The 10405-nt window shown below is 58.7% G+C and overlaps 1 protein-coding gene across 1 annotated transcript in view; it reads left to right on the top strand.

Moving 5' to 3' along the window:
- Nucleotides 1–807: 807 nt before the first annotated feature.
- LOC103753836 (spectrin beta chain, non-erythrocytic 4) overlaps nucleotides 808–10405 on the top strand; it is a gene marked incomplete at its 3' end in the record, with an annotated part of 12161 nt that continues 2563 nt past the window's right edge. Inside the window, exons 1-11 of the mRNA XM_029960145.1 lie at nucleotides 808–864; nucleotides 1550–1641; nucleotides 1744–1824; nucleotides 2175–2290; nucleotides 2509–2621; nucleotides 4102–4289; nucleotides 5462–5579; nucleotides 6481–6639; nucleotides 7429–7731; nucleotides 8751–8901; nucleotides 9583–10224. Of these exons, the coding sequence (XP_029816005.1) occupies nucleotides 808–864; nucleotides 1550–1641; nucleotides 1744–1824; nucleotides 2175–2290; nucleotides 2509–2621; nucleotides 4102–4289; nucleotides 5462–5579; nucleotides 6481–6639; nucleotides 7429–7731; nucleotides 8751–8901; nucleotides 9583–10224 (2020 nt within the window). The remainder of the gene's footprint in view (nucleotides 865–1549; nucleotides 1642–1743; nucleotides 1825–2174; nucleotides 2291–2508; nucleotides 2622–4101; nucleotides 4290–5461; nucleotides 5580–6480; nucleotides 6640–7428; nucleotides 7732–8750; nucleotides 8902–9582; nucleotides 10225–10405) is intronic.

Below are 10405 nucleotides of genomic sequence, written 5' to 3'. Positions count from 1 at the left end.
GGTGGTGGTGGTGGTGGTGATGGTGGTGATGATGGTGGTGATGGGGGTGATGGGGGTGATGATGATGATGGTGGGATGAAGATGATGATGATAATGGTGATGATGATGGTGGGAGATGATGGTGATGATGGTGGGAGATGATGATGGTGGTGATGATGATGTTTGTGGTGATGATGGTGATGGGGGTGATGATGGTGGGAAATGATAATGGTGATGATGATGTTCGTGGTGATGATGGTGATGGGGGTGATGATGGTGATGATGGTGGTGGTGATGATGATGGTGGTGATGATGATGATGATGGTGGTGATGATGGTGGGAGATGATGGTGGTGATGATGATAGTGATGGTGATGATGATGATGGTGATGGTGATGATGATGGTGGTGATGGTGGTGGGAGATGACCGTGATGATGATGATGATGATGATGATGGTGGTGATGCTCGTGGTGATGATGATGATGATGATGATGGTAATGGTGGTGATGGTGGTGGGAGATGATGGTGATGGTGATGATGATGTTTGTGGTGATGATGATGATGGTGGTGATGATGATGGTGGGAGATGATGGTGATGGTGATGTTCGTGGTGATGGTGATGGTGATGATGATGGGAGATGATGATGATGATGATGATGGTGATGATGGTGGGAGATGATGGTGGTGATGATGATAATGGTGATGATGGTGGCGGTGATGATGGTGGTGATGGTGATGGTGATGGTGATGACGGTGATGATGATGATGATGGTGATGATGATGATGATGGTGGTGATGATGATGGTGATGGTGGTGATGATGATGGTGATGGTGGTGATGATGATGGTGATGGTGGCGGTGATGACGGTGATGATGATGATGATGGTGATGATGATGATGATGGTGGTGATGATGATGGTGATGGTGGTGATGATGATGGTGATGGTGGCGGTGATGATGGTGGGAGATGATGGTGATGATGTTCGTGATGATGATGATGATGATGGTGATGATGATGGTGATGATGATGATAATGGTGTTGATGATGGTGGGAGATGATGGTGATGATGATGTTCGTGGTGATGATGATGATGGTGATGGTGGTGATGATGGTGGGAGATGATGGTGGTGATGATGATGATAATGGTGATGATGATGGTGGTGATGATGGTGGGAGATGATGGTGGTGATGATGATGGTGGTGATGATGGTGATGGTGGTGATGATGATGGTGGTGATGATGATGGTGGTGATGATGATGGTGATGATGATGGTGGTGATGATGATGGTGATGATGATGATGGTGGTGATGATGGTGGGAGATGATGGTGATGATGATGTTTGTGGTGATGATGATGTTCATGGTGATGATGATGATGATGCTGCTCATGGTGATGATGATGATGGTGATGCTCATGATGATGATGATGATGCTCATGGTGATGATGATGCTGCTCCTGGTGATGATGATGCTGCTCCTGGTGATGCTGCTGCTGCTGCTGCTGCTCATGGTGATGATGATGATGATGGTGATGGTGATGACGGTGATGACGGTGACGCCCTCCCCCAGATCCAGGTGATCAAAATCAAGACCGAGGACAACCGGGAGACGCGCTCGGCCAAGGACGCGCTGCTGCTCTGGTGCCAGATGAAGACGGCGGGGTGAGGCCTGGCACCGGCCCGGGGGTGGGATGGACCCCCCTGGGGGTGGGATGGACCCTCCCGAGGGATGGAGACCCCCCCTGACCCCTCCATCCCCCACAGCTACCCCGAGGTCAACATCCAGAACTTCACCACCAGCTGGAGGGACGGGTTGGCCTTCAACGCCCTCATCCACCGGCACAGGTCTGGGGGGGACATCCCGGAGGGGTCACCACCTCCTCCTTGACCAGGGAGGGGCGGTGGGACCTCGTTGGGTTCCTCCTTGACCAGGGAGGGGTGGTGGGACCTCGTTGGGTTCCTCATTGACCAGGGAAGGGTGGTGGGACCTCGTTGGGTTCCTCATTGACTGGGGAGGGTGGTGGGACCTCGTTGGGTTCCTCCTTGACTGGGGAGGGTGGTGGGACCTCATTGGGTTCCTCCTTGACCAGGGAGGGGTGGTGGGACCTCCTTGGGCTCCCCCTTGACCGCGGAGGCCTTTTAGAACCTCCTTGGCCAAGGAAGGGGGTGTCGAGGTGCCCTCGTCCCCCTCGTAGGCCGGATCTCGTCGACTTCCACAAGCTGACCAAGTCCAACGCCACCTACAACCTCCAGCAGGCCTTCAACACGGCCGAGCAGCACCTGGGGCTCAGCAAGCTGCTGGACCCCGAGGGTACGGACGGGTGGGGTGCGGGAAGGGTCCATCTGTCCATCCCTCCACCCCGGGTGGGGCATCTCCACCACCCGCCTCCGTTTTTGAAGAACATCTCGAGGTGGAGGGATCAGCCCGACGTCGGTGGGACCTGGCGGTCCTGGGGGGTGGTTGGGAGCCGGAGGGAAGGATTTTGGAGGGGGTGACCCTTTGCTGCCACCAACCCCTCCCACCCCCAGATGTGAACATGGAGGACCCCGATGAGAAGTCCATCATCACCTACGTGGTGTCCTTCTACCACTACTTCTCCAAGATGAAGGCGCTGGCGGTGGAGGGGAAGCGCATTGGGAAGGTGGGTCCTCGGTCCAGGGGGTTCCTCACCCTTTGCTCCATCGCTGGCCCATCCCTGGGTCCATCCCTGGGTCCATGGGATGTCCCATCCCTTGTTCTCTGTGGTGTCCCATCCCTTGCTCCATGGGATGGCCCATCTTTAGTTCTTCTTGGTGTCCCATCCCTTGATCCATCTTTTTGTCCCTCTCTGGCTCCATGGGACGTCCCATCCTTTGCTCCATGAGTTGTCCATCCCTTGGTCCATCCCTGGCTCCTTGGTGTCCCATGGGACGTCCCATCCTTTGCTCCATCAATGTCCCATCCCTTGGTCCATCCCTCCATGGTGTTCCCCATCCCTGTCTCCATGGGATGTCCCATCTTTGGGTCCATGGGATCTCCATCCCTTTGTCCATCCCTGGTTCCACGGGATGTCCCACCCCTTGGTCCATCCCTGGTTCCATGGGATGTCCCATCTTTTGATCCATGGGATTGTCCCATCTTTTGGTCCATGGGATGTCCCATCCCTTGCTCCATCCCTCCATGGTGTTCCTCACCCCTAATTCCATGGGATGTCCCATCCCTTGGTCCGTGGAATGTCCCATCTCTTGGTCCATCCCTCGGTCCATCCCTAGGTCCATGGGATATCCCATCCCTTGGTCCATCCCTCCATGGTGTTCCTCACCGCTAATTCCATGGGATGTCCCATCTTTTGGTCCATGGGATGTCCCATCCTTTGCTCCACCCCTTGGTCCATCCCTGGTTCCATGGGCTGTCCCATCCCTTTGTCCATCCCTCCATGCTGATCCCCCTCCCTGTCTCCATGGGATGTCCCATCTTTTGCTCCATGGGCCGTCCCATCTCTTGGTCCATCCCTTGGTCCATCCCTGGTTCCATGGGCCGTCCCATCCCTTGCTCCATCCCTCCGTGGTGTTCCTCACCCCTAATTCCATGGGCTGTCCCATTTCTTGCTCCATCCCTCCATGGTGTTCCCCCTCCCTGTCTCCATGGGATGTCCCATCTTTTGCTCCATGGGACATCCCATCCCTTGCTCCATCTGTCCATGGTGTTCCTCATCCCTGGTTCCATGGGACGTCTCATCCCTTGCTCCATCCCTCCATAGTGCTCCCCCTCCCTGTCTCCATGGGATGTCCCATCTTTTGGTCCATGGGCTGTCCATCCCTTGGTCCATCTCTTGGTCCATGGGCTGTCCCATCCCTTGCTTCATCCCTCCATGGTGTCCCCACCCCTGGGTCCATGGGATGTCCCATCTTTGGGTCCATGGGATGTCCCATCCCTTGCTCCATCCCTCGGTCCATCCCTGGTTCCATGGGACATCTCATCCCTTGCTCCATCCACGTCCCCCCCGTCCCCGTGGACGTCCCATCCCACCACCCTGGCCACCACTGGAGGTCTCTGGTGGGACTGGACACAGGTGACCCCTCCAGGGGGTCCTGTGGGAGCCCTCCCTGATCCCTCCACCCCCCACCTGTGTCCCCCCCCAGGTCCTGGACCAGGTGATGGAGATCGGGGCCATCACGGCGCGGTACGAGGCGCTGGCGGCCGAGCTCCTGGCCTGGATCCACCACACCATCACCATCATCACCAACCAGAAGTTCGCCAACTCCCTCACGGGGGTCCAGCAGCAGCTCCAGGCCTTCACCGCCTTCTGCACCCTGGAGAAACCCGTCAAGTGAGGCCCTGCCGGGGGGGACCCCCTGAGGGGGGGTGAGGGACACGATGTTTGGGTGGTGGGACCTCATCGGGCTCATTCCGGGACCTCTTGGTGCTCCTCCTTGACCAGGGAGGGGTGGTGGGACCTCATTGGGCTCCTTGTGGGACCTTGTTGACCAAGGAAGGGTGGTGGGACCTCATGGATTGGGGAGGGCTGGTGGGACTTTGTTGGGCTCATTCTGGGACCTCTTGGTGCTCCTCCTTGACCAGGGAGGGGTGGTGGGACCTCATTGATTAGGGAGGGTTGGTGGGACCTCACTGGGCTCCTTCTGGGACCTCTTTGTGCTCCTCCTTGACCAGAGAGGAGTGGTGGGACCTCATTGGGCTCCCTGTGGGACCTTGTTGACCAGAGAAGGGTGGTGGGACCTCAAGGATTAGGGAGGGTTGATGGGACCTCATTGGGTTCCTTCCGGGACCTCTTTGTGCTCCTCCTTGACCAGAGAAGGGTGGTGGAACCTCATGGATTGGGGAGGGTTGGTGGGACCTCATGGATTGGGGAGGGCTGGTGGGACTTTGTTGGGCTCATTCTGGGACCTCTTGGTGCTCCTCCTTGACCAGGGAGGGGTGGTGGAACCTCATGGATTAGGGAGGGTTGGTGGGACCTCATTGGGCTCCTTGTTGACCAGGGAGAGGTGGTGGGACCTCATTGGGCTCCTTCCGGGACCTCTTGGTGCTCCTCCTTGACCAGGGAGGGGTGGTGGAGCCTCATGGATTGGGGAGGGTTGGTGGGACCTCACTGGGCTCCTTCTGGGACCTCTTGGTGCTCCTTGTTGACCAGGGAGGGGTGGTGGGACCTCATGGATTAGGGAGGGTTGGTGGGACCTCATTGGGCTCCTGGTTGACCAGGGAGGGGTGGTGGGACCTCATCAGGGATGGTGGGACCTCCTTGGGCTCCTTGTTGACCAGGAAGGGGTCATCAGGGGATGGTGGGACCTCACTGAGCTCCTTGTGGGCTGGGAAGGGGTGGTGGGACCTCCTTGGGCTCCTCGTTGACCAGGGAGGGGTGGTGGGACCTCATCAGAGATGGTGGGACCTCCTTGGGCTCCTCGTTGCCCGGGGATGAGCGGCGGGACCTCCTGGGTGCCCGAGGGGTGGTGGGCCCTGCCCTCACCCGGCGCTGCCGCCCCGCAGGTTCCAGGAGAAGGGCAACCTGGAGGTCCTGCTCTTCACCATCCAGAGCAAACTCCGGGCCACCAACCGCAAGCTCTACGTGCCCAGCGAGGGCAAGAGCATCTCCGACATCAACAAGGTGCCGACGGGACACCGGGAGGGGTGGGGGGACCTCTTCAGGGGTGGGGGGACCTCACTGGGCTCCTCATTGACCAGGGAGGGGTGGTGGGACCTCATGGATCAGAAAAGAGTGGTGGGAGCTCATCAGGGGTGGTGGGAGCTCATCGAGCTCCTTGTTGACCATGAAGAGGAGGTGGGAGCTCATCAGGGGTGGTGGGACCTCATCAGGGGTGGTGTGACCTTCTTGGGCTCCTCACTGACCACGAAGGGGTGGTGGGACCTCATCAGGGGTGGTGGGACCTTCTTGAGCTCCTTGTTGACCATGAAAGGGTAGTGGGACCTCATTGAGCTCCTTGTTGACCATGAAGGGGTGGTGGGACCTCACGGGGGGTGGTGGGACCTCATCCAGCTCCTTGTTGACCATGAAGGGGTAATGGGACCTCTTCAGGGGTGGTGGAACCTTCTTGAGCTCCTTGTTGACCATGAAGGGGTGGTGGGACCTCATCAGGGGTGGTGGGACCTCATCAAGCTCCTTGTTGACCACGAAGGGGTGGTGGGACCTTCTTGAGTTCCTTGTTGACCATGAAAGGGTGGTGGGACCTCATCAGGGGTGGTGGGACCTTCTTGGGCTCCTCACTGACCATGAAGGGGTGGTGGGACCTCATCCAGCTCCTTGTTGACCATGAAGGGGTGGGGGGACCTTCTTGAGCTCCTTGTTGACCACGAAGGGGTGGTGGGACCTCATCAGGGGTGGTGGGACCTCATCAGGGGTGGTGGGAGCTCATCGGGGGTGGTGGGACCTTCTGGGGCGACCTCATTTTCCTCCCGGATCGGGGAGGGCTGGTGGGACCTCCCCATCCCAAGGATGACCCCCGGTGGTCTCGAGGAGCTCCCGGTGACCCCCCCGTCCCCCCCGTCAGGCCTGGACGTGCCTGGAGAAGGCGGAGCACGAGCGGGAGGTGGCCCTGAGGAACGAGCTCATCCGGCAGGAGAAGCTGGAGCTCCTGGCCCAGCGCTTCGACCACAAGGCCGTCATGAGGGAGACGTGGCTCAACGAGAACCAGCGCCTCGTCTCCCAGGTGGGCCGGGGTGGGAAGGGGGTCCCGGAGGACCTTCCGCCCAGGGGGGGACCCCTGGTGATGGGGTGGGGGGTGGAGGAACCCAACACGTGGGTGGTGGGACCTCAGCGAGGGTGGTGGGACCTCACTGGGCTCCTGGTTGATTGGGGAGGGGTGGTGGGACCTCCTTGACCAGGGAGAGGGATGGTTGGACCTCATCAAGCTCCTTCTTGACCCTGGAGGGGTGGTGGGACCTCCTTGACCAGGGAGAGGGGTGGTGGGACCTCTTTTACCAGGGAGAGGGGTGGTGGAACCTCACTGGGTTCCTGGTTTATTAAGGAGGGGTGGTGGGACCTCCTTGACCAGGGAGAGAGTTGGTGGGACCTCACTGGGCTCCTGGTTGATTGGAGAGGGGTGGTGGGACCTCCTTGAACATGAAGGTCTGGTGAGACCTCCTTGACCAGGAAAGGGGTGTTAGGACCTCATCCTGCTCCTCCTTGACCAGGGAAGGGGTGTTAGGACCTCATCCTGCTCCTCCTTGACCAGGGAAGGGGTGTTAGGACCTCATCCTGCTCCTCCTTGACCAGGGAGAGGGGTGGTGGGACCTCCTTGACCATGAAGGTCTGGTGGGACCTCCTTGACCAGGGAAGGGGTGTTGGGACCTCATCCTGCTCCTCCTTGACCAGGGAGAGGGATGATGGGACCTCATCCTGCTCCTCCTTGAGCAGGGAAGGGGTGGTGGGACCTCATCCTGCTCCTCCTTGACCGGCGAGGTCTCCATCCCCCCGTTGTCATGTCCCCCCACCTCAGGACAACTTCGGCTACGACCTGCCGGCGGTGGAGGCGGCCATGAAGAAGCACGAGGCCATCGAGGCCGACATCTCCTCGTACCAGGAGCGCATCCAGGTGGTGGTGGAGCTGGCCCTGGAGATGGAGTCCGAGGGCTACTACGACACCAAGAGGATCAGCGCCCAGAAGGACAACATCCTGAGGCAGTGGGGCCTCCTGACCGAGCTGGTCCGCGCCCGCCGCGCCCGCCTCGAGCAGAACTTGGCCCTGCAGAAGATCTTCCAGGAGATGGTCTACATGATCGACTGGATGGAGGAGATGCAGGTAGGGCGACCGGGGAGGGGGCGGCTCCGGGACCCGATGGAATGGCCGAGTTGAGGGTTTGGTGGGCCGTGGAAGAAGGGTCAAACCAAGGTCTTGGTGGACCATGGAAGGGTCAGCCCAAAGTCTTGGTAGGACCATGGAAGAAGGGTCAAGCCAAGGTCTTGGTGGACCATGGAAGGGTCAGCCCAAAGTCTTGGTAGGACCATGGAAGAAGGGTCAAGCCAAGGTCTTGGTGGACCATGGAAGGGTCAGCCCAAAGTCTTGGTAGGACCATGGAAGAAGGGTCAAGCCAAGGTCTTGGTGGACCATGGAGGAAGGATCAACTCAAGGTCTTGAATGGTCAACCTGAGGTCTTGGTGGGACCATGGAAGAAGGGTCAAGCCAAGGTCTTGGTAGACCATGGAAGAAGGGTCAACCCAAGGTCTTGGTGAACTATGGAAGAAGAGTCAAGCCAAGGTCTTGGTAGACCATGGAACGGTCAACCTGAGGTCTCGGTGGACCATGGAAGAAGGGTCAACCCAAGGTCTTGGTGAACCATGGAAGAAGAGTCAAGCCAAGGTCTTGGTAGACATGGAAGAAGGGTCAACCCAAGGTCTTGGTAGACCATGGAATGGTCAACCTGAGGTCTTGGTGGACCATGGAAGAAGGGTCAAGCCAAGGTCTTGGTAGACCATGGAAAAAGAGTCAACCCAAGGTCTTGGTAGGCCATGGAAGGGTCAACCCAAAGTCTTGATCAACCCAAGGTCTTGGTGGACCATGGAAGAAGGGTCAAGTCAAGGTCTTGGTAGATGATGGAAGAAAGGTCAACCCAAGGTCTTGGTAGACCATGGAATGGCCAAGCTGAGGTCTTGGTGGACCATGGAAGAAGGGTCAACCAAGGTCTTGTAGACCACAGAAAGGTCAACCCAAGGTCTTGGTAGACCATGGAACGGCCAAGCTGAGGTCTCGGTGGATGATGGAAGAAGGGTCAACCCAAGGTCTTGGTGGACCTCAGAAGGGTTTCTCTTGTTCTCTTCCAGGTTCTCCTGGTCTCCAAGGACCTGGGGAAGCACCTGCTGGAGGTGGAGGACCTCCTGCAGAAGCACGGGCTGCTGGAGGCCGACATCTCTGCCCAGACCGAGCGGGTCCAGGCCCTCAACGCCGCCGCCCTCAAGTTCTCGGAGCTGGAGGGTAACGGGGGGCACCGGGGTGGGCACCGGGGTGGGCACTGGCAGGGGCTCCTTGGGAAGAGCCAAACCAAGGTCTTGGTAGGCCATGGAATGGGCAACAGGAGGTCTCGGTGGACCATGGAAGAAGGCTCAAGCCTTGACCGTGGAAGGGTCAAGCCAAGATCTTGGTGGACCTTGGAAGGGTCAACCCGAAGTCTTGGTTGAAAGGTCAACCCAAGGTCTTGGTTGACCATGGAAGGGTCAACCCAAAGTCTTGGTAGACCATGAAAGAAAGATCAACCCGAGGTCTTGATGGACCATGGAAGGGTCAACCCAAGGTCTTGGTAGACCACAGAAAGGTTGACCCAAGGTCATGGTGGACCATGGAAGAAGAGTCAACCCTAAGTCTTGGTGAGCCACAGAAAGGTCAACCCAGGGTCTGGTGGACCATGGAAGGGTCAATCTGAGGTCTTGATAGACCTTGGAAGGGTCAACCCAAAGTCTTGGTTGAAAGGTCACCCTGAGGTCTTGGTGGACCATGGAAGGGTCAACCCAAGATCCTGGTAGAGCACAGAAAGGTCGCCCCGAGGTTGTGGTGGGCCATGGAAGAAGGGTCAACCCAAGGGGTCTCCTCCAGGGTCGGCGGCTCCACCACCTCCCTGGTCACCCCTGCCAACGCTGAAGCCTCTTTGTCTCGGCCCAGGTTACCAACCCTGCGACCCCCAGATCATCTGCAACCGGGTCAACCACGTGCAGACGTGCCTGGAGGAGCTGGAGGAGCTGGCGGCCAAGAGGCGGAAGGAGCTGGAGGATTCCCGCCAGCTCTGGACCTTCTTCCAGGAGATGGAGGAGGCCGAGGCCTGGATCCGCGAGAAGGAGAAGATCTTGGCCGCCAAGACCTGCGGCCGCGACCTCAGCAGCGTCCTCACCCTGACCACCAAGCACAAGACCATGCTGGGCGAGCTGGGCAACCGGCGCGCCCTCCTCCACCAGACCATGAAGAAAGGCGAGAAGATCCTGGCCAAGAAGTCCTTCGGCCCCGCCGGCATCCAGGAGAAGATGCGGGAGGTTTGCCTGCGCTGGAAGAAGCTGGAGGAGGTCACGGGGCTCCACCAGCAGCGCCTGGAGGACGCCCTGAACTTCTTCCAGTTCAGCGCCGAGACGGACGACCTGGTGGTGTGGCTGCAGGACACCTACCGCATCGTGTCCAGCGACGACTTCGGCCACGACGACTACTCCACCCAGGTGACGCCCCTTTTGCGCCCCAAACGGGCGCGGAGAAACTGCTCGGAGGCAGAGCTTGGGTCTCTGAGCGGCGGCAGTCGAAGAGTTGGGTGTTCGTACGGTTTTTGCGAAGGGATGACGTCGCTTTTCAGGAATATCCATAATATTGCGGCGTCCGGTTATGATATTCGTAACAGGGGGAGTCGAGGCGGAGTTAGAGGCGTGGTCTTCAACTTGACCCCTCCTTGGCTGGGGAAGGGGTGCTGGGACCTCCTTGACCAGGGAAGGGGTGGTGGGACCTC

This window comes from Manacus vitellinus, unplaced genomic scaffold (assembly GCF_001715985.3).
Source record: "Manacus vitellinus isolate BGI_N305 unplaced genomic scaffold, ASM171598v3 scaffold_251_pilon, whole genome shotgun sequence".
NCBI lineage: Eukaryota > Metazoa > Chordata > Aves > Passeriformes > Pipridae > Manacus > Manacus vitellinus.
The sequence above is the reverse complement of the archived record's forward strand: the minus strand, read 5'-3'. Positions and strand labels throughout refer to the sequence as shown.